Source organism: Amphiura filiformis, chromosome 5 (genome assembly GCF_039555335.1).
Source record: "Amphiura filiformis chromosome 5, Afil_fr2py, whole genome shotgun sequence".
In the NCBI taxonomy this organism is placed as follows: domain Eukaryota; kingdom Metazoa; phylum Echinodermata; class Ophiuroidea; order Amphilepidida; family Amphiuridae; genus Amphiura; species Amphiura filiformis.
Genome location: NC_092632.1, coordinates 10,102,566 through 10,126,526, shown reverse-complemented (window position 1 = coordinate 10,126,526; position 23,961 = coordinate 10,102,566). Strand labels below are relative to the sequence as shown.

The following is a 23,961-nucleotide window of genomic DNA, read 5'->3' as shown; positions in this document are numbered from 1 at the left end:
CATGTGAGAAAACAGTCATATCAGTGACAATCGCTAAATTACTTGAACAAAACCTATTGTGACTAAAACTTCCATCCATTTCATTGCTGAATTATGGTAGAATTTCACCAGATTCTTGCTTGATGATGCACTTAACGGGTGTAATTTTGTTGTATTTACCACAAAAATGTCATTTTCCACACAATTCTGTGAGCGCCGCTATAGTAGTAACAAGTATAGTCGTAAATCCCTCCTTTCTACAGGAGCACCATGTGGAAATTGAACCTGATTTTTAAGTTTTTTAAACGGAAAATTCACTTCTAATAAACGCCCCCTTTTAAAAATGCAACGTCCCTTACGGTATGTTATCAAGTTGTGTGGATATATTGGCTTTATTTATTTATCCACAGCAATACTAGGGATAAACCTATCTTGTGTAGTTATTTAATAACATATGACCCAAAATTTTCAACATATTAGGATTATCTTTCCAGCAGGGAGGGGTCGACCTTAAAACAAAACTTGTTATGTTTATAGGACGTTGTCGATCTTTTGGTTTGTTCCCTAAATAAAAGACCTACCAAAAAGTAATTACACCCCTTTATTATGAGATAAAACTCAAAATCTATGCATCAAATTTAGAAACTGAAATAGCAGTTAATTCTGCAAATTTTGATACCTCATTTGTCTGGATAGCTCAACGTTTGTAGCCATGGTGACTCCTTGAATGAAAAAAAAGGCATTTTCAAAAGTAGCGCTAAAAAGCTACTCAAGTCAGTGTACCATTACATTCTGTACATGGATGACCCACGGTGACCAGTGATGACCAGGCACTCCAGCAACAAAAGCAACATTTTCAATGGGTTTAGGTGCAACCTTTGAATATGGATCTTTTCCATTCAAGGAGTCACCATGGCTACAAATTTTGGGCTATTAAAGCCATATTATAACATTTGCTGAGGAGGACGCCCTCACTGACTTTTTAAAATTCACTTTTTTACATGATTATATTGTACTTTATTAAACCAATATACCCTGCAAAAATCAAGACTCTAGGTGCTGTAGTTTTGTCAAAATCCGAGATTTGGAATAAAACGATGGAACCGGCGTTTTATTATTACGATGGAATTATTAGTCGAACACATACACGATGTTCATAACACACAGTACGTACACGGCGTGCGGGACGGTGATCTACACAACAAAGGGTGCGTACCATAACATGACCGAAGGAGTGGTGCGTATTGGCGACATATGCGCTGGTAGTAAATTCCAATTTTCTTTGCTTTGCTGTAGTTGTTCGGCTCAAAAATATAAGGGGATAAATCTGACAACATTTTATGGCAAAGAAATGCTAATCTATTTTGTATGAAAATGTTATAATATGGCTTTAAGACAAATGAGGTATCAAAATTTGGTTTGTTTTTGCTATTTCAGTTTTAAATTTTGATGCATATATTTTGAGTTATTTTCTCGTAATAAAGGGGGGGGGGGGAGTAATTACAATTTGGTAGATGTTTATTTACAAATGCATATTCTACATTTACAAAATTGTAAATTGTACATTGTATAAACATAAGATTGGTAGTCAAAGTTGTGCACCTGTTCCAGGTAGTAAACCAGGCCTCTTATTCTGAAAGAACCACATGAATGCAAATATAACTCCAACAGGCTTATTCTTAGTTTCATCCCACATCAAGGCAGGAGCAGATGTAAGGGTCAGTTCATATACCTCTATCATTTCCCCTTCTTCAACTAGTCCTCCTCCAGCGGAGACCTTCATGGCGTCTGTTACCTCTGCATAGAAGTATGTCTGATTACTTCCAGTTAGACCAACTCCGCCTCTGAAAATTATGTAAAATAAAAACATCTGTTAAACAAGGAAGCACTAAAAGAACTGGTGCATGGTATAAATGGGTGGCTAACTTACAGTCCAAAGGCTACATACAGCTCTCAACATTGTCTAATGCAACCTGCAAAGCAAAGCCTTTTATTTATACAAAAAATAACACAAAGAATATATGAAACACAAGCTAGTTATACCAGTGAGCACTGTATGTGGCCCGTTAAACTGTCTGAAATTTGCAAACTGGCCCACAGGTCCGAAAAGTTGGCCACCGCGCCTTATAATGAGCACTGTATTTGATTTGAGGAGCTTCTACTGACACCATCAAACTAGACCAGTAAATCAGCCATTATTTTTGTGCAACTCATGGAGTGGATTGTTTGGGCATGTGCACAGCAAACTGACATTTTAGTTTGTGTTTGTAAGCAATCAACTTGCAATATATATATTGTGCTAATAACACACTCTTTTCACTACAAGCACAAACATGCATGATCAATGTAATCACTGTACACTTAAGAACAATCTCAGATATATTTACAAAATTACAAACTTGGGCAAAAGAGTGGCCAAAAACAAACTCAAAATATAGGTCTTCTAGCAGAATTCAACACACTACACTTGAGCCTCTTACTAACTCAACATCTCAAAACAACCTGTTCTAATCTCAAGTGTTACAATTAACATGTCCCCACAAGAAGCTGCTTTGTAAAAGATTTTATCTTTCCCGAATTGGTGCATATAAATGCCAAAATTAAACCATGCAAAAACACTCTGTCAGAATTGAACTGGTGAGCATGGGATCTCTACACCAATGCTTTGATCACTAATCCATGACTACCAAGTGAACTTTGAAGCCTTGGGTTTGACCATTCATTACATTCATAGTGTATTGCATCAGAAAGGTGTTGATATTATAGATACAGATATTACATATTATGGGTTATATGGTATAAAATACCATTCTGATGCTATCCACTAGGAATGCAAAGAACAACATTCAAACCGAAGACTTCCAGATTTATTCTAACACTTCAATGTTTACTCTATATAGGCTCTACTCATGGCACAAAGCATTGTCTTGAGATGCAAAGGCCACAGAATGCATGTAGGGTTTCATTTTCATCATTTCTGTGTGCCATTCATATACTCTGGGGAAGATAAAAACTTGTTCAGTGTTCACACAGAGTACTATATGTTTAAGAAGCAAGTAAAATCATGTGTGATTTTTGTGATTAAAGTCCCACTACCTTTAATATCATAAACTGACCTCAACTAATACAAAACATTTGGTGACAAAAATACACTTTGTTCAGTCAAGTATTAAGGTCATGCAATTTCAAAATCATGAAATCGCTCAGATCTTGTTATAAACCGTACCAAAGTGTTGCTCTGATCATAATGATTCATGAAGTTCAAAGGTCCATTTTGGACTCCACGTGGTCAAAACCTAAAAAACGCTGACTTTCAAATAATGGTCTCTAATTGTATCCAAATTAAGAATAGTTTGTACCACCTATATATGTCTTGTCACATAGGTAACTGGGTGAAAGGGTATGACCTTTGACCTTTTTGCTTATAAGTAAACTGGATAACTATATGTTGCAGATAGGCAAAACTATGATTTTTTTGAATTGTTATTACCAGAGGGATACATCCTAGATAAAGCAAACTATTTTTAATTTGAATTGCTTTTGTAAGAAGAACAGTCTGAGATAATTGTGGTTAAAATCTGAGTATTTGTTTTATCCACATGAGCTAAAATGCTAAAAATGCACTGCAACTTATTTGCTTAGAGCCCAAGAACCATACATTACAGATAGACTTTACTAGACTTTTCTGCATCATTTTGACCACAGGAATACTTAGGTGAGGTTTTAACAATATCTGATAAATTTTGAAATTTGACCTATGTATGACCTTTTAGGGCCATAAATTTTTGGCGCAAGATGCATTTTTGCCACCAAATTGTTCATGGTATTTCAAGATCTTCAGCAGAGTTTTAACTTGGTTCCAAGCCTAAATCACAAGAAATGCACAACACTTGAAAACCATATACTTTGCAACTGGACTACTATTTAATATTGTAATCAAAGAATCAGTTTTTATACATGCTGCTAGCTATCCTACCTTGCACATGTAATCATCTCAAATTTCTCCACAGGTACATCATAACCACATTCCTCTAGGACTTCATCTCTAGCCATTTCAGGTAGACTCTTATCTTTGTCCACGAGTCCAGCACACAGTTCATAGGTCATGCCCAAGTGACCTGGATGTATAGTTGTATCTACAGTCTCACCAACTGTTTTGGCTTGTGCTAAGTTTGCATATAAAGCTGTAAATCCAAAGAACAAAACAAGTTTTGTAATATAATGCATCAAATTGCAGAAAGAAACATATGCGGTGCAGAACATAACATTTATCTTCCTCATAGGGAGTGTGAATTTATAATGGGGTTATCTAAATGAGTGACTCTATTTGAAATGTACACCCCCTGTGTGGGAGATTAAGGTCATGTCTTCCATAATAATTCAAATTGAATTACCAAAATACAAATATTAGAATATGGGTAGGCAAATAGTAATTCAGGAAAGAACAATAGCCTTTTCAGTCTAAACACAGAGTACTTTCCTTTTCTGATAGGTAACATAAATCATATATATATAAAAGTAAACACAAAAATAAATACAAAATTAATTAGTGTCTAGCGAACTGACTTTCATGAATGGTTGAAAGTCTATGTACATGAGATACTCAACCAAATGTAAGCTACAAGTAAAGCAAAAGCTCAAAGTTTGCGAAAAATATAATGCAAGGACAAGCTGCAATGGCCTCCTCTGAACACAGTCAATTTCAACCATATAATTTGCAATAAACAATCTCATATTCTACAATGTCTACTTATCACTGTGTGGCCTACATGATAAACATAATTGTTTATCTGAAACATATAGGCCTACATAATAAAACCTACTTCTTCTGATGCTCCTTACTAACTAATAATAATATAAAGAAGATAATTTGCAGAGCGGACAGATATAGGGAGTTAAGATATGCATTTGTGTGAGAGGTCCAATGAAGATACCTATCCTTGCTAACCACAGAGAGAAGTACCGTATTCATTCCAATAAGGCACTTACATTTTACCTGGTTTACCTAATTTTATCGTAAGGGCCGTTTATTAGAGACAAATTCACCTATGTTATAATAGGGTCCCAAGACGTTCTAGTAGCTTTTCTGATGCAGTAAATGTATTGCAAGTTTACACAGGACTTTAAATCCTCAAGCTATTTCACTGTATCAATGCCTATCAGTCACTTCAACATTGATGGTACCCTTTAGCAAATTGAAAATACCCTGGGTGGGCGCTTATTGGGGTATGGGCACTTATTGGAATGAATACGGTACTCAAGAAAGGAAGAAGGTCCATTTGGAAAAGAAGTTTGAAACACAATATTAACGCAACAACTGGAACAAGTCACAAACTCCTATCAATCCAAATCCAGTCAATCTTGACTTGCAGGTTATGTCAGATGAAGACATATTCGGGTATTCCTTAACAACAATAGGGGGGCGTAATGAATTTCAACTGGAATATCCCAATATATTTGAATGATCTGCTCCTTACCTGGTCTGAATTGTCTCACCAGAACAAACACTTCCCTTGTTACATTGAATATCAGGATGCCTTACCTGGTCTGAATTGTCTCACCAGAACAAACACTTCCCTTGTTACATTGAATATCAGGATGCCTTATCTGGTCTGAATTGTCTCACCAGAACAAACACTTCCCTTGTTACATTGAATATCAGGATGCCTTACCTGGTCTGAATTGTCTCACCAGAACAAACACTTCCCTTGTTACATTGAATATCAGGATGCCTTACCTGGTCTGAATTGTCTCACCAGAACAAACACTTCCCTTGTTACATTGAATATCAGGATGCCTTACCTGGTCTGAATTGTCTCACCAGAACAAACACTTCCCTTGTTACATTGAATATCAGGATGCCTTATCTGGTCTGAATTGTCTCACCAGAACAAACACTTCCCTTGTTACATTGAATATCAGGATGCCTTACCTGGTCTGAATTGTCTCACCAGAACAAACACTTCCCTTGTTACATTGAATATCAGGATGAATTACCTGGTCTGAATTGTCTCACCAGAACAAACACTTCCCTTGTTACATTGAATATCAGGATGCCTTACCTGGTCTGAATTGTCTCACCAGAACAAACACTTCCCTTGTTACATTGAATATCAGGATGCTTTACCTGGTCTGAATTGTCTCACCAGAACAAACACTTCCCTTGTTACATTGAATATCAGGATGCCTTACCTGGTCTGAATTGTCTCACCAGAACAAACACTTCCCTTGTTACATTGAATATCAGGATGCCTTACCTGGTCTGAATTGTCTCACCAGAACAAACACTTCCCTTGTTACATTGAATATCAGGATGCTTTACCTGGTCTGAATTGTCTCACCAGAACAAACACTTCCCTTGTTACATTGAATATCAGGATGCCTTACCTGGTCTGAATTGTCTCACCAGAACAAACACTTCCCTTGTTACATTGAATATCAGGATGCCTTACCTGGTCTGAATTCTCGCGATTCCAAATACAGCGCGCCACCTACGATCACGCCTGGCTGATCTACTTCGCGCAGAGCATCATGGGTAAAAGTCGACATCCACGACGCAGCGTCGACGATGAACCATCGACCAAGGAAGCGGAAACGACGATTTTTTTTTTTCATTTCTGCCTCCTTTTTAAAGTTAATTTCGACAGTCATGGTTTAGGCCTACCTCTGTGAATGTTCAGAGTGTTAGGCCTATTCCCACACAAAATAATGGACATCAATTAAACCCTTATTTTCAAACTTTTCCGAACTTTCCGAGGCGCTTGGGAAATTACTTTAGGCTCAGGCTCGTTTACAAGAAAAATAAACACTTTCAGGTCTTTAAGCTTTGTTGTAAGTAGGCCTATAATAGACTTGATTAAAAAATTATGATAGGGGATAGGCCTACTTAGACCCTCATGCATATATCCTTAAAAAAAACCACAATTTTAAAACCTTGTTTGTTTTAAGTAAAGTAGTCCTAATTCTCAATATTTAGAATAACGAAATATTCAATAGGCCTACATATTTTAACAGCATGGACAGCGTAAAGCATTTATTTTTTTAATGTGGTTTTTTTGTGCCTCCTTTTTAAAGTTAATTTCGACAGTCATGGTTTAGGCCTACCTCTGTGAATGTTCAGAGTGTTAGGCATATTCCCACAGAAAATAATGGGCATCAATTAAACCCTTATTTTCAAACTTTTCCGAACCCGATCCGAGGCGCTTGGGAAAATACTTTAGGCTCTCGTTTACAAGAAAAGAAAACACTGAAAATATGATTGGGGATAGGCCTACTTAGACCCTCATGAATATATCCTTAAAAAAACCCAATTTTTAAACCTTGTTTGATTTAAGTAAAGTAGGCCTAATTCTCAATATTTAGAATAAAATAAGGCCCTATTTTAACAGCATGGACAGCGTAAAGCATTTTTTTTTAAAATACGATGAAAACGTTTTCGAATTTCAAATGTAGGCCTAGGGCCTACTCTATTCCTATTCAACCATTTACGGAATACGGTTAAAACTTGATGTCAAAAATGTTGATGTCTCTGATCGACCATCTAGGCATATAAACCCGATGTCAAAATGTAAATTTTCGAGTTTGGATAGGCATATAATAGCAAATGCTTTTGATGCAAGACAATTTCAAACAGGAAATTTTATCTAAAACGCAAATTCGTGCCTTTTTAATTTCTTGTTTGGATAACTTTTCCCATATTAATTATAACCATGCGTGATACATGATTAAGATAAAAGCTTTTTTCTTTTCATAAATGTTTTGAACGCTTGTCTTATTTTTATTTTTATAATTTTTTTCCTAACCTAGGCCTATTGATGTTTTACATTTATAACCTTTTTACAATGAACTTGAATAGATATTAATTAATCGCTTTAAAGCATTTTTCGTGTGACGTTTTGAAACGCTCTTTGTAGCATGATGTAGGCCTACTGTATGATCACGAAAGGTCGTAAATTTAGAAGCCATTTCCTTCTACAGGGTGTCCCAGAATGATCTATACCGGAAAAGATGGATTTTTTTAGGTATGAAGGGCATGTTTATTGGTCTTATTGTTTTGCATTTTAAGTTCTACATATATTTAGCTTTCTCAGATTTTTTAGATTTTAAAGATTGGACGTTGTTAGCAGAAGATTGCGTAAAAATGGTGAATTCTAAGTTTTTACAATGCAACCTATTTTGAAAATCTGTAAAATTACTAACCGTTCAGCACAAAGTTATTTGGAAAAAGTTATGCAGGTATTTTAGTTGTGCCCCGTTCATATTTCCACTAAATATCCGATATCCATCTATTATTTATGACGTTACGAATCAGTTTTAAGAATGAAAGTTGTTTGATTGACAGTAAATGTACACAAAAAGATCCATGAGTTGATCAAGTGTGTTGTGCCATTTTTCAAGGGTATGCGAGTGGTTTGCGCTGAAAATGAAAAGCAGGGTTTTCACCGATTTTACATTATTCCATGCCACGACAAAACAAATAAAGGTAGCGTGCTGAAATTAACAGAATAAGTAGGAGACATGTCCAACAATATAATACATGTATCAAAAATAGATACACTGCCCGTCTTCTATTTTTAGTTATTTTTGCAAACACGGTACAAATCATTCTGGGACACCCTGTATATAGCCCTATAAACAAAACACTTTGGCCCCAATGTATAATGTCGGGAGAAAATGTATACTTGTACTAAACAAATAAACCTGTTAATTTTTAAAATAAACTCTCGTGGTGCAATTCTGTCAACAACATTACATAGGCTTATGAATCGGGGCTGTGGGCTCACCCCCTCAATAAATTTGGTGCGGGGCTCGAATAGGCCTACCCTTTTGTATGAATAGGCACATTTTCATTTAGGCCTATAAATGGCCTCCAAACTTTGTCACAAACATCAACTGCAAATTGTCCATTATTGTGCAGTATCCTTCACCGTAAATCGGTGTGGGGGGATGTCCCGGTTCGCCCCTTCAGTCTCAAATGAAGCAGGCCTAAACAATGCGTTCACTCCTCCAATAAATTCCATCCCCAGATTTGACCTCTTTACTTTGTAGGTTGAGTCCTTGATCCATGGGCCTGATCCATTATTTAATATGCAAGAAATGTCGACCCTCCGAATTTAAACCTTTCCAATTTCCAAGTCCACAATGCCGTAAAGGTTGGGCTACACTACAGTTCAGTTCTTTTTACAGTGTTGACTTACAATTTCATGAGAAAGAAAAAGAAAATGGGAAAGATTTTAATCTTTCCCATTTTCTTTTTCTTTTTAAAAACATGTATAGGCCTAGGCCTAGGTGTTTAACATTGTCCAATTGAATATTTAGTCGAAAAAGTTTTTGATTTTTCAATGTGGTGCCGACCGATAATATGACTAAAAAGAAACTCATTCCAACCAACGTGTGCTATTTGGGAGTAGGCCTAGGCCTTAAGAGTAAATTTCCTTGGGTTATGAATTATTAAAGGGGAAAGATGAAATAAAGATGGTATGACATGCAAGAAAGCGGGAGTAAAAATAAAATATGAAAAAGAAACATGAATTAATATTAAAATCGGGCATGACATTGTGACACGATCTGGTTCATGGGGGCCAAAGGAGGCATTTTTGAAAACTGTGTTACTGTAAATATTATACATTACACGTAGGGGAGAGCGGGGAGTGTTCGCCCTATTTTTTTCTGACCCGCCTAGCGATGTCAATTTTAAGGTTAGGGATGACCTGATTAGCCCATGTGAAAGCCCTATGTCTTAGCTATATACGACCACAATCCCAGAACTATAGGCCTTACAATAGCAACAGGATAGAGCAAACAAAAAAGTTTTTCAAAGTGGCGTACTTGCCCCATATTGGGGCAGGTTCGCCCATATGGTGGGGTAAGTTCACCCTAATCACAAAAAGGGTTTAAACATTGTGTAACAATAACATATCCAATGCAAACATTTAGCAAGAGTATACAGGGCATTTATTCTCTTCTGGGGAATCACTAAATTTGTTGCAGGGGTCGGGTCAGGGTCAAATGTAGGGGTCCAAAGTGAGTTTAAACGTATCATGTTTACAACTTCGGGGGGATTATGGATTAGGACATAAACGGTGGTATGAGTAATAGGCCTACTGATACCACATAACTTTAAAAAACATGCTTTTCAGTAGTTTTACCTTGTTTAATGGTATAATTATCAATATTTTGCATAATACGCTAATGGGGCATGTCCGCCCTCCAGTTTGGGGTAAGTCCGCCCGGGAAGATATGGGCTAAACATGCCCCATCCTCAAAGGGCTTAACGTGTCCCTTGTGCACATTTTTGTATTTTCTTCATGGTATGCAAAATACAAATCGAATAAGGAGTGTATAACTGCATTAAATCTTTTACAAATCCCATATGTTCCAAATACAGATTTCCATTAAAACCATCTGTATTTATGTATCAATGATGATACAACATTATTAATGCAAGAACAAATTACGTTTTGGTGTAATTTTTTTGTTTTGGCTGCAGTTCGACGAACACGTCCCTTTATGTCGCGTAGCTAATATGAGAAGTTTATAATAACCTATGTCACCTAATTTTGCCATCATCAAATTCCCCGAAAGCTGTAGTGCTGAGAAACAAGGGGTGGGCGAACCTACCCCTAGGGCGAACACTCCCCGCTCTCCCCTACCATAGCTATCATTTTAAACTGAAAACACCAAAGGTCTAGCATACTTGGTTCTAAAATTTTCTTGATATGCCTTAAAATAATGATCTTTTAAAATTCATGTACTCTTTTGCAGTTTGAAACTTTCTTCATCTTTATTTATATAAGGCTAGAACTCTATGACGTATTGTTGAACTTAAGCATTAAAGTCTCAAATTGAAATACTAACAAAAAAATAAATGTTATTTTTATGCGGTAGGCTATGCCTACAATGTGTTTTTATTGCGATCGTAATTTTTTTAATGTTTGATAGTAATATAATTAAAAATACAAATTTAGGCTAAAAATAAAATAAGGACAAATCAAACAATTACAAAAACGCAACACCTATGGTATGGATGTTCTTAAGTATGCTGGTGTTATATTATTATCGTATTGAACAAACAATAAATTCAGAAAGAATTAAAACAATTTATTCTAATAACCAAATAAAACCTAAGCGTTTTCCATTATAAAAAAAGGACAGACCTAGGCCTACTTCGCATTGACTAGGCTCGCGCGTATCGGGCTGAAAAGCATCGTAAAGTTTAAAAACAAAAAAAGGGCGGTTTTAGAAAATGTATAACAAAAGGAAACACCTAGTATCAACATCAAGTTTGCGGGTTTTAGAAAAGGACATCTGTGAATATCAAACTGCAATACACAGAAAATCTCAAAAAATTCAAAAAGTACTATAAAACATCTTTTTTTTAGAGTAATAATCACAAACATGGTCAGCTATGGTTGATGAAAAAGGATGTCGACCCCAGACACGGGAAATGCCAATTTTCACTGCCGTCGTTGGTGGCGCGCTGTATTTGGAATCGCGAGAATTGTCTCACCAGAACAAACACTTCCCTTGTTACATTGAATATCAGGATGCCTTACCTGGTCTGAATTGTCTCACCAGAACAAACACTTCTCTTGTTACATTGAATATCAGGATGCCTTACCTGGTCTGAATTGTCTCACCAGAGCAAACACTTCTCTTGTTACATTGAATATCAGGATGCCTTACCTGGTCTGAATTGTCTCACCAGAACAAACACTTCTCTTGTTACATTGAATATCAGGATGCCTTACCTGGTCTGAATTGTCTCACCAGAACAAACACTTCTCTTGTTACATTGAATATCAGGATGCCTTACCTGGTCTGAATTGTCTCACCAGAGCAAACACTTCTCTTGTTACATTGAATATCAGGATGCCTTACCTGGTCTGAATTTTCTCACCAGAACAAACACTTCCCTTGTTACATTGAATATCAGGATGCCTTACCTGGCCTGAATTGTCTCACCAGAACAAACACTTCCCTTGTTACATTGAATATCAGGATGCTTTACCTGGTCTGAATTGTCTCACCAGAACAAACACTTCCCTTGTTACATTGAATATCAGGATGCTTTACCTGGTCTGAATTGTCTCACCAGAACAAACACTTCCCTTGTTACATTGAATATCAGGATGCCTTACCTGGTCTGAATTGTCTCACCAGAACAAACACTTCCCTTGTTACATTGAATATCAGGATGCCTTACCTGGTCTGAATTGTCTCACCAGAACAAACACTTCCCTTGTTACATTGAATATCAGGATGCCTTACCTGGTCTGAATTGTCTCACCAGAACAAACACTTCCCTTGTTACATTGAATATCAGGATGCCTTACCTGGCCTGAATTGTCTCACCAGAACAAAGACTTCTTTGTTACATTGAATATCAGGATGCCTTACCTGTTCTGAATTGTCTCACCAGAACAAACACTTCCCTTGTTACATTGAATATCAGGATGCCTTACCTGGTCTGAATTGTCTCACCAGAACAAACACTTCTCTTGTTACATTGAATATCAGGATGCCTTACCTGGTCTGAATTTTCTCACCAGAACAAACACTTCTCTTGTTACATTGAATATCAGGATGCCTTACCTGGTCTGAATTGTCTCACCAGAACAAACACTTCCCTTGTTACATTGAATATCAGGATGAATTACCTGGTCTGAATTGTCTCACCAGAACAAACACTTCCCTTGTTACATTGAATATCAGGATGCCTTACCTGGTCTGAATTGTCTCACCAGAACAAACACTTCTCTTGTTACATTGAATATCAGGATGCCTTACCTGGTCTGAATTGTCTCACCAGAACAAACACTTCCCTTGTTACATTGAATATCAGGATGCCTTACCTGGTCTGAATTGTCTCACCAGAACAAACACTTCCCTTGTTACATTGAATATCAGGATACAAATGCTACAGGGAGAAAAGAAAGAACCAAATTCAGTATGCCAGCAACATTTTTGAAGTAGGCTTGAATTCAGCTGAATTCTACAACAGAGGAGACATATATAAATCTAATTTCTACCCCATTATGATGACAGGGATCTTCTCAACATTCTACTACCATAAAATCCTGCAATGATTACAAAATTATGTTGCTTGTACATGTATAATGTACAAGTAAAAAGTAAATTTGGTATAAGATATCACGATTTATAAATGTTAATGTTACACAACAGCAAAATTCACATGCGGTTATGTATGGTAATGTAGTTTTAATTCTAAATGAATCTTAAATATCTGGAATGGAGTGGGTTTTGGAAAAATAATAGTCCATAATATGTGACCCCTCCTACAAAACCTGGAACAAGTCACAAGACTGACATGTTATAGGATTCTAAATATGACATTCCCATAAAAAATTTTCATGGTATTTGACTGTGAGACAAAGTGGACTTAAAAATCCTTGAAAGTATTTATTAAAAGTTATTAATTAACAGTGTAACTAAGATAATCCCTATTCAATCTTGTGTAAAGGATAAAACTAATTGACCCATTTCTCAATATAGCAATTACGCAAAAACACATCTTTTTAAAAGAAAATTAGCCCATTATCTTGAAAAGTATAGATGCTATTTATATAATTTTTATATCATTTTAAAGCTTATTGTTTAGTGCTTACATTTATATTAAAATCATGAAATGTCAAAATTGCCACCTGTTCCTGGTTTTGTCAGAGTGGGTTACATATTTTGTCACCCCTATTGTACGGAACAACACATTAAGTTTTTCAGCTTACCTGTCAATTAATTACACTATTTATGCTCATTTGACATTGGTTCAGTCACCCACCTTTGCACAGTATTTTTTGAGGGACCTGAAAGCACACCAGGCACACCAAATTGCATTATTCACGATATGATACAAATTTTACGGCAAATTATAAATTTTTAATAATTTGCCATATAATTTGTATTATATCTTTAAAAAAAATCAAAATTATTTGATATCAGAAGGAGATTCCTCTTATTCTGAATACAATTTGCTGTGTCTGATGTGCTCTCATGTCCCATAAAAATACTGTGCAAATGTTGCTATCCGATTCCTTAACTACACCTACAATTTTTACTGGCAGCAGCGTAGGAACTTACCTATCATGTGATACAATGTAATCCCATGTTTTTTCTATACTATTCTGAAAATTAAAAACAAAATCACAACTTAATATTGTATTCTTTATTTGTAATGTCATAGTACCATTGCAAAAGGCAATACATTTATAGGAAAGCTTGACAAGAAATAAATTAATATGCTAATTTAGTTAGGATAAAAAAAAACACCTGACCAGTCGCCAGTCGGGTGAGTGAAGTTCTAAAAATCACCAGCCCGATTGGCGAGTAACATTTCACGCTGATCAACCAATTTCAGAATATCGAAACACATGATTAAAGACTTAATCGTGCACAAAATCTCACATAAAAATTAAACTACATTTGTATTAACCCATGACCTTAAACGGACGTTTACAAAATACAATACAATAGCTATCAGTTTGAAGATAAGCTACAGTCAGCTGATTGAAGCAATCTTTGCTGATTACTCCCGATCTAGGGTGATTTATTGCTGTACCTTCCAATCAGTTCAATCTCACAAGATTTCACAGTATTGTATGTAGGGAACCATACACCTAATTTGACCATACAACCTTTGACCTTTAATTATAACTAATCGGAAAATAATGGAACTTTTCTTCTATTACAATTTTTAGGGGGGCTACCACTTAAATTGGACCCTGAGCTTACCTGCTTGTAGCGGAGACGGCGTGTTTCAACATATTTGGAAGATACACATTCACACACCTGCACTTCTGTTATTTTGTCTGTCATGTTGCAATAACTGTATGGAGTCTATAAATATATAAAAAAAAACAGACTTTTGCAAGTTGAAAAATTATCAACTTCTAAGGATGTTGCTCATCACTTAAACTGCATTGACCAATCACTGCCTAGATCTAGTCTGGTGCTGAAAACTCATAAGATGCGATCAAGCAAAATGAGTCGTGTGAAGCAAAATCAAATTTTAGTTTTAAATTTCATTATAAATATATGTGCCATTTTCAAAATTTTATTTTATTAAAAAAAAAAAAACAATTGGACCAGATTTTGGACTATGCTTATTTTAGTAATCCTTACAAAGCATGCGTATTTTTTTTTTTTTTGGGGGGCTTTAGGCGCCAGCCCGGGTAAAAGCAGGGGCGCGAAAATGAAGGGCGGTGGAAGAAGAAGGGCGGCAAAAATGAAGGCGGCAAAAAGAATTAGTAAATAAAAAAGGGCGGAAAAATTTGATAAAGCATAAAAATGTTTTTTAAAATGGTACTATACATCGAAATGTGCTGCTTTTAGGGCACTTGCGCCTGAAACCCTTTTTTTTTTTTTTTTTTTTGCTCTTCACTTTTTCAAACGACCGAGAAAAAATTGGGTCAACCTTTTCGGGCTGTTGAGGAAGGCGGCAAAATTGAATTTTCTTCAGCCCCCCGGGGTTGGGGCGGCCACGGTACGCCACTGCAAAGGAAGTCAAATACTATGAGTGAATATTCATACGCAGTGGTAGATATAATTTTAACTTCAAAACTACACTATTTTTTTAAGTCTGAAATCAGTGAGGAATATCCTGATTGTAGACAAGATATCATCACAGCATCACCATCTGCTGAAGACACTAGTCGAACTAGTGAAAACGTTCCAGGTGAGCAAAAAAATAGTGTTGTGTTGAAGTTAAAACTTTTAATTCAAGTCAAATACTACTATTGGCTTGAGAAGTCTAGCCACAAATTTGCTGATAGCTTCACATTTGAGGCTGGAGTCCAGATCTTGGACTATGCTACTCTCAGCATACACTAACTCGAAAAGCAATACACTAAATTAGCGACGATTGCTGTTTGCTGCAGATATATTTTACTGCATTTTATCCATAACGATTTTTAAATCGTTCATCAAAATTGTGATATATTCAACTGTTTGAGAATTACAATTATATAAAGGTGCTGTATAGAATATTAAATCACAACTCTATAATACAATGTGCATATCGACACACTATGCCACTTTCTTTATCTGAGTCAATAATAGAATATTGATTTCAATCGAATTGAATACATCTCTCCATTTTGAGTTTGTACTTCCCACAGAATTAGAGAAGGAGAAACGGGACTCCCTATACCGCAACATACAATCGCGCCGACAGTTATGGGGAGAAAATTGGGGGTATTTGGGTCCTTGCTGACGGTGCGCGGAGACGAACGAAAACAATTTTGCGTCTCATCTGAAGTGTCTTAGCGCATCAAGTGCGTTTCTCAAATGCGCCCTTATCCATGTCGCGCTTGCATGACGTCTCGAGTGCATTCCGAGGGAAACCGAATATCCCCAATTTTTGATCCATGCCTGTAAGATGGCGGTCGAGTCCCGATTCTCTGTTTTTAATTCTGTGTTACTTCCCCACTGAGCGATCTAGCGATCGATTTCTAGCCAATCAGCTCAGATAGGACTCCTTTTCTTGCGTTCGGTGAAATACTAATCGCCCATCGCTCACCAACGGAGTATTAAGTTTATATTTATAATACAGGGTGTCGACACTGTGCAGGGATGATGATGCTGGGCAATGGATGTTCTGAAGTAAACACAGCCAATCGCGATGGGCGATCGCATCAAAAACTTTGCTAAAATTTCACTGTCATAAATAGATTAGAAACATTTTTGAATAGATTTTTAATGTTGAGGTGCTACTTTATTGTTTTCATAATAATGATTAACTCAAATTTGGTACATGAGCTGCGAGAGGCTGATATATTTCGTAATTTAGTGTTGTGACCACAGAGGAGTAAGATAAGAGAGAGCGCGTACCACCAGTCAAAGTCCCCGTGTATTGTATGGTACCAGTTCTCGCATATTCATGAGGGCCGATTGTTCGATCGTGCTGTGTCAAACAATCACGCCAGCGCTGTGTGCCTTCGCGGTATATGCGATAGAGCGTTGCGTGCTTTCGCGATTACGCGATAGACCATGAAAATACGCGGTAATTGCGTAGCAGTCTCACCTGTCGCATTTCTTGGAACAATCGGCCCTCATTATCGGATGAGGCGGAGACTTTGACTGGTGGTACGCGCTCTGTCTTATCTTACTCCTCTGTGGTTGTGACCTATCCCCTTCTGGAAATCAGTTTTATCCATTGTGAAAGATTTATTTTTGCATCAGCCATCACAGACACAGTCCCGTGATCACAGTCATGTCACCCTCTCAAATTGACAATCCTCGGTAAAATCGAGGGTTTTTTTTACTATTGCTCTAAATATTAACCTAATCACCCGTTTACTTTTCAGTATATTATTTTTGTAAACCTAGAAATATTATAAAGAGAAAAAAACTTACCAAACATTACATTACAACAAACGTATAGATTTCAACGGACATGCGTAGAAGCAGCTGCTTCGCCTCTGTTGGCAGTCTAGGCAGCCCGTAGGACAGGGTGAAAGTTCAACGAGTGTGAGCTTCCGTGATTTTTCATCGATTAGTCGTAATAATTTTGCCAATATTTTGTTCTTTGGAGCAAACAGTTGATACAAAAAGTGTCCTTATGCATAGAGGTGAGTTTGTAGTCAATTTTAAAACTGGTTGTATTCACTGTAAAGCCCGTTTGTTTCAGGTTCACCTAGTGAAACCTGGCGGTACTTGCATACACTTTCTCACCGGGGAACTTCCTAGTAAGCTTACTTAAATTACTGTAGCATGTGTAGTGTTATCACTTATTGACTACTGACATCAGTATCTGTCACATACAATCAGCATTCGAAATAGGGCTGTTCCTCCGGCCATTGGCCTGTAACTTTCCTGACTAGGCTAGCAGTCGATCCAGTTGCCGGCCCGGCTGTCCGGTAACTTTTTTAAAGCTCAAAACTAAACCATGAAACTAGTCTAGACTAAAGTATTAGTTTTGTTTTTAAATATTCATGATTCATGAATGCATCATCAATCTGTCATTATTTATTAAATCACTTGCGAAGCACGGTATAAAGTAAAATTTCCATCCGCAAAAATTCCTGCTCCTGCCAGAAACAATTCCAACGGTTCAACCGCAGCTTCGACCAGCCCAAGTATATTCTGTGCCTTCACTGTATTTAGTTCTGTTTTTAGCATACCTGATTTGTAAAACAAGATACTTATTTTGAACAGCCTGAGTCGGACTCTAACATCATCAGTAATGTGGATTAGGCCAATTACAATTGATTCTTAGTTTCCTGTTTCCCGCCCGCGTCCAAAGTAGAGAATTGCAAAATATTTAATTATTTTATTTATATTTTGGATTTTTTCTTTAAAAATAACTTTTAATGACTACCATTTGCTACTTTCTGACTTTGATCATATCATCTATAATGATGAATAAACATAGAACCTAATTGTACCATTACTTATGTATAAAAACAAACATAGTAGTAAAATAATTAAATGCATGCTCCTTGTCAAAATGGATTGATGTAGGTTGCGACCACTTATTTTAAAATAAAGAAAATAAAAGATAATTAATAATTAATAATTAAAAGTCGCCTCATCCCTGGTTTTCAACCATGAAACAGGAAACTTAGAATTAATTGTGAAGGGCCTTATGATGATATGGAAGAAGAAGTTATGATCCGGGGGAGGGTAACTCAAATTGCATTTGACAGGGGTGTGCCGCTAGAACTCTGAAACTCCTACCTATATTTAGGAATTATTTTACCTAAAAAATGGCTGATAGCCTAATTTGACAGTTTTTAACCAATTTTTCTCAAAATGGGCCCCATGTTTCTTGCAAAAAAGCTTTTAAACTGTTTAAAATGTAAAAGGCATAATTTGTAATTTGCAATGTCAGCATTATTTCCCATTTAAAAGCTCTAAAAAGTCTGGGCTGGTAACTTTTCACCTTTTTTGCCTTTGTACATTGTAAGGTGATGGTATTAAACAGTAAAATGTCAACAAAACATGCTACTTCAGTAGACTGCCTAACTGGCCTGTATCTCGTTTCGGCCAAAGTACGTCTAAATACATACCTGTTTTTAATGACTTTGCAACAATGTTTCTATTGTCAGCAATAACAGCTTGCATTCACACTTTTGAGTTTATATGGTGAATTTTCGTACACATCATAAATAAGTGAAATCAGAATATCCTGAAAGGAATTTAGGTAACGAATTCAACGACACTGACCTCGCAACAGGTAATGTTTTCATGTAAACATGGCGTCATTAGACATTTTAGCCTACGTTTAGATCCTACTATCGGATCGTTGAAACAACGAACCCTCAATCCCGGCCTCATTCACGAATTCACTCACCTTCCTACACCACCAGTTGAAATAAAACTCAAACATCCCGTGTTATTCCTCAAAACTACATGCATGCACCTTCATTAATAAAAAATTGAAATCCTAGTAGAAAATCCGTTATCGAAAATTGTTTGATATAAAACGTCACCAAAAGTAATTTTTCTGAAGAGTAGATACCGCGTGTCAAAATGGCGGCCGCAGTCGCATCCCCCAGCTTTGTATCGTGTACCCAGGTCACGGTATGTCTCACGTGATTTAACAGTCAAGGTCAGAGAACAGCGCAACCTGTCTGCTGTCATGACGTAATATAATGGCTCCGCCCAATGAACGGCGCTGTCAATCATCCTTATTGCCTTTGTCGAACAGACTTTTACGCAGGTAAGAGCTCACGCTGTCCTCACTTTTAGGATCGACGAGCGTCAGGCCGACACAATCTGGTTGTGTAGGAGACTATCATCGTGATGCCCACGTTGGAGCCATTGGATTACGGAAGAAATATTCATACCAGGACTGAAGCAAATGTGGGCATTTCTATGTTTGTACCGGGCAAGTACCGGACATTTTTCAACACGGAGCTAGCGGAAAATACTGCATAGCATAGGGTTGGGGATCGCATTTTTAACTTTGACTAAACTGTTTCGGAGTTAAGGCACGCTAAAAGTAGACCATTTCGGGGCTGTATTTGGTGTACATGTGACGCTTTTGAAAAGAGTAAAAAACGACCACTTATTCGCTATTGCTGAAGTATACCCGCCGAATCATGTACCAATACACAAGGTATTGGTACATGAGATCAGGTATACTACTTCAGAACTCTATGCCTATATGTGTGTGTGTGTGTCTGAGGGCCAATTCCACACATTTGATGGGTGTATGACTTGGCCTGAGCCCGGGGCCTGAGATGTAACAGCACAATGTGTCCCTGCACTGCTGGGACATAGCCAGGACTTATTCGCTGTCATAGTGCATGTTAGTAACCATTGGTTAATGGTTCAAGCCTGGACTCATACATTGTACACCTGTTCCAAATTTTGATATGCCATGAGGCTTTGTGTAGTGATCATTTCGATCAGTGGTTCGTAACAAAGAAAGCGTGCACCAGTTGACCTAGCAATGGTCATATTCTAATGTGCACTACGACAGCGAATATGGGATGCAATGCATCTCAAACATGTGCAAAAGGGCACAGATAAACTTTACATTTGAGGCTAGAGACCATTGCATTCAAAATCTAGTTGGATTTGCTTTTAATCATGACACCGGATATATAAAGCAATGGAAGTTCAAAAGTAAACACAGCCGATCATGACGGGTGATCGCATCACAAATGTTGCTAAAATTGCACTTCAACCAAATTTTGGACTGAAGTTTGGAATTAAATCAAAATACTGGACTTAATATTTTTAGCAAAGCTACGTTGCGTGTGATACCATCACACTTCATCAGGCAACTGACTTAGGGATCGGCTTGATGGCTCTGTCCCATGCGTGAGATAGGTTGTATCGTAGGCCTCCCCTTTTATTGAGTGATGGTGATTCTACTCTCTCCCAAATAGCCTCTTTGATGCCTCGGCGGTGCCACTGTTCCTCCCTGTCTAAAATGGTTGCATCCTTTGATGTTTATGGAATGACCACTTTCTTTGAGATGTAAATAAACAGCGGAGTTTTGGGCTTTGTTGGTGCTCGGCCGCCTATGTTGGTTTACTCTGGATTTTAGGGCTTGTTTGGTTTCACCCACATAGGATTCAGTGCAGTCCATACACAAGTCCATACACAAGATTAGATGATTTCTCTTCGGGTTGTTTGTCCTTGACATGAACAAGTTTTTCAAGGAGGGTATTTCCTGGTTTAAATGAGGCTGCAATCCCGTACGCTTTCAGATGCTTCCCGAGATGAAAGGTAGTGTAGCCCGTGCTTTAGTAGGTTGATCAAGCCGATCCCTAGCCGTCTGTCACATGACCAGTCCAGCGGGTCAGTTGCCTGATGAAGTGTGATGGTATCACACGCAACGTAGCTTTGCTAAAAGTATTTTGATTTAATTCCAAACTTCATATACTACAACTGGATGACTGAATACATTCATCAATCAAATTTTGGACTGTTCAAATTGGTAATCTTTGCTCAAAAGATACAGTTGACTCATCAAATAACTTTCATCCAAATTTCAGCTTTAATAGAATAAATAAATTATGTTGCCAAAAATGTCAACGCTGACCGACCAAAAAACTTATAGCAATGTACTCTAGCATCAAATGAGTAACTATTGTGTGCAAATTCAAAGCTTGTCGAGTAACCCGAAACGTTAAAGAGTAGATCTCAACTGTGCAGGTCGTATGCAGGGGAAACACTGATCTGTTCTATCAATTTACCAGGGGATCCAGATTCTGGGATATTATAATTTGAGTCTAAAAAGTCATGCACACTTTGTACTCTTGACACATTATAGGTCACTGCATGTAGATGTTCCAAGAAGTTACTACCACCTGACCGTAGCAGATATTTTGATGAGTAGGTGACAACGAATTGTTGATGGCTAGTAACAATGCAGCCTTATCAGCAGCTAAGTTCAGTTTTCCTGTGTCTTCTTACCTGGTTACATTCCAACCTGGCCCATACTTACGTGCCGTTACAATCCTTCACAGGAAGGATAGGTGGCGGTAACTACACATATTACAAATTACTGCGCAACGGAAACATACAAATCCAACTCAGATCTCTAGAAGGGGACGCAGATCTCTATGTATCACAGACAGCGCTTCATCCGACATTTGAACTGGATAATTTTGACGTACACTCCGTAACCTGTGGAGATGATATTGTGGATATACCGGAGAGCTACAAGCGTCCTGTTGGTATAGGTATCTATGGTCATCCAAGATACGTCCAAAGTATCTTTGAATGTGTGATATCAGTTGCAGGTGCCGATGCTACTTTGCCACCGGCAAATTCTTGGACACCTCCTGATGCTGAAGTAGAAGAGGAATCAATCATGTGGACTATCTTTGTTAATGTACTTAAAGTTGTTTTAGATATTCTTGTCTGATAAATTTATGTTCAGTGTAAAATTAATTTCTAATTTGAAACAAAGAAATGTATTCATGCACCGATGAAAATTTGTTAATCTTAAAGGATGATGTCACAGTATATCACTTGTATAACCTTGGAAATGGTTTGGTGAGGAGGAATGTATTTTGATAGTTGTCATGGTGAAATTCATATGACATTGAAGGGTCTCCTTGATAATAAACCTATACTATGCCAACAAACATACATTCTATATTTTGTATCCTATATTTTGTATTATAGGGTTTAGGGAATTTATGATTTGTAACACGGTCAAGCAAAATGAGGACAATGAAAAGTCAATTCATTTAGATTATGATAAAATCTGAAGTAAATGCCATCAAAATGTGACATTTATAAAGAAAGACAAGTTGTAGTCTGAAACCATTGGATAAGTATTTGAATGGTAAATCAGCTCATATAATCTTGACCATGGTTGTAGCTAGGCCAATTTCTATGCCAGGTGGCAAATTATTGCGAAGCCGAGCGCGCGTGGAGCTCTCGCGCTTACGGCCGGGGGTCCAGGGGCCCGCTTAAGGGGTATCACCCCCCTAAAAAAAATTGTTTGCCCCGCCCGGCAGCGCCCGGCGTAGCTACAACCCTGATCTTGACAGCTTTAGTGACATTGTCTGCATTTTGTTGGATTGGGTCGCATACCATTACTCGTTGACTGCCGATAAACGTCCCAATAAATCGGACTTAGTCACCGGTCAGTTCTCATGATAGATATCCATGGCTAACGATGGTTAACTATGAAAACATGTTAAAGGACATCAAGAAAATTTTCTAAGTTATTTATTTTGAGCTCTTTCGAGTATCGACGAGTAATGGATATATTCTGTAGATTTAGGTTTTGTCTGTGACTGCTAATGTGAGGCCGTCGTAGGTCGTACGGGGCTCAAACTCGGTGGGTGGGTGTAGCTCTGTCCTGGCAAGAAGAAGTTTATGTTCGTTTAGCCATCCGACCCCGGGGCCCCCTCCCAGGGGTCATTTGAGGTCAAATGACTAAAAACTGTCATATGGGCATGAAACTAGGTCGTCGGGACTCAAACTCGGTGGGTGGGTGACGTTCTGTCCTGGCAAGAAGATGTTTATGTTCGTTAAGTCATCCGACCCCGGGGCCCCCTCCCAGGGGTCATTTGAGGTCAAATGACTACAAACTGTCATATGGGCATGAAACTAGGTCGTCGGGACTCAAACTCGGTGGGTGGGTGTAGTTCTGTCCTGGCAAGAAGATGTTTATGTTAGTTAAGTCGTCCGACCCGGGCTCCCTCCCAGGGGTCATTTGAGGTCAAATGACTAAAAACTGTCATATGGGCATGAAACTAGGTCCCTGGGGCTCAAACTCGGTGGGTGGGTGTAGTTCTGTCCTGGCAAGAAGATGTCTATGTTCGTTAAGTCATCCGACCACGGGGTCCCCTCCCAGGGGTCATCTAAGGTCAAATTACTAAAAAGTGTCGTATGGGCATGAAACTTGGTAGGTACAGTCAACATTTAAAGCAGCATTTTTGAAGGTCATTTGGGGTCATCCAAGGTCACCACGGGTCATCTGAGGTCAAATTAGTAAAAGCTCATATATGGGCATGAAACTTGGTAGGTACAGTCAACATTTAGAGTTAT

At 37.7% G+C, this 23,961-nt stretch overlaps 2 protein-coding genes across 2 annotated transcripts; one reads left to right on the top strand and one right to left on the bottom strand.

Annotated features, from left to right (window-relative positions):
• Nucleotides 1–716: 716 nt before the first annotated feature.
• Nucleotides 717–14,859, bottom strand: LOC140152595 (uridine diphosphate glucose pyrophosphatase NUDT14-like). Its single transcript, XM_072175001.1, has 5 exons — nt 14,728–14,859; nt 14,077–14,120; nt 12,834–12,898; nt 3,956–4,163; nt 717–1,823 (listed from the first exon to the last, which is right to left on the bottom strand). The coding sequence occupies exons 1-5, from the start codon at nt 14,809–14,811 to the stop codon at nt 1,568–1,570; spliced, it is 657 nt and encodes a 218-aa protein (XP_072031102.1). The 5' UTR covers nt 14,812–14,859; the 3' UTR covers nt 717–1,567.
• Nucleotides 14,860–17,435: 2,576 nt separating this feature from the next.
• On the top strand, nt 17,436–22,766 carry LOC140152594 (UPF0669 protein C6orf120 homolog). The gene is made up of 2 exons (XM_072175000.1): nt 17,436–17,564; nt 21,725–22,766. The coding sequence occupies exon 2, from the start codon at nt 21,821–21,823 to the stop codon at nt 22,319–22,321; it is 501 nt and encodes a 166-aa protein (XP_072031101.1). The 5' UTR covers nt 17,436–17,564; nt 21,725–21,820; the 3' UTR covers nt 22,322–22,766.
• Nucleotides 22,767–23,961: the final 1,195 nt, after the last annotated feature.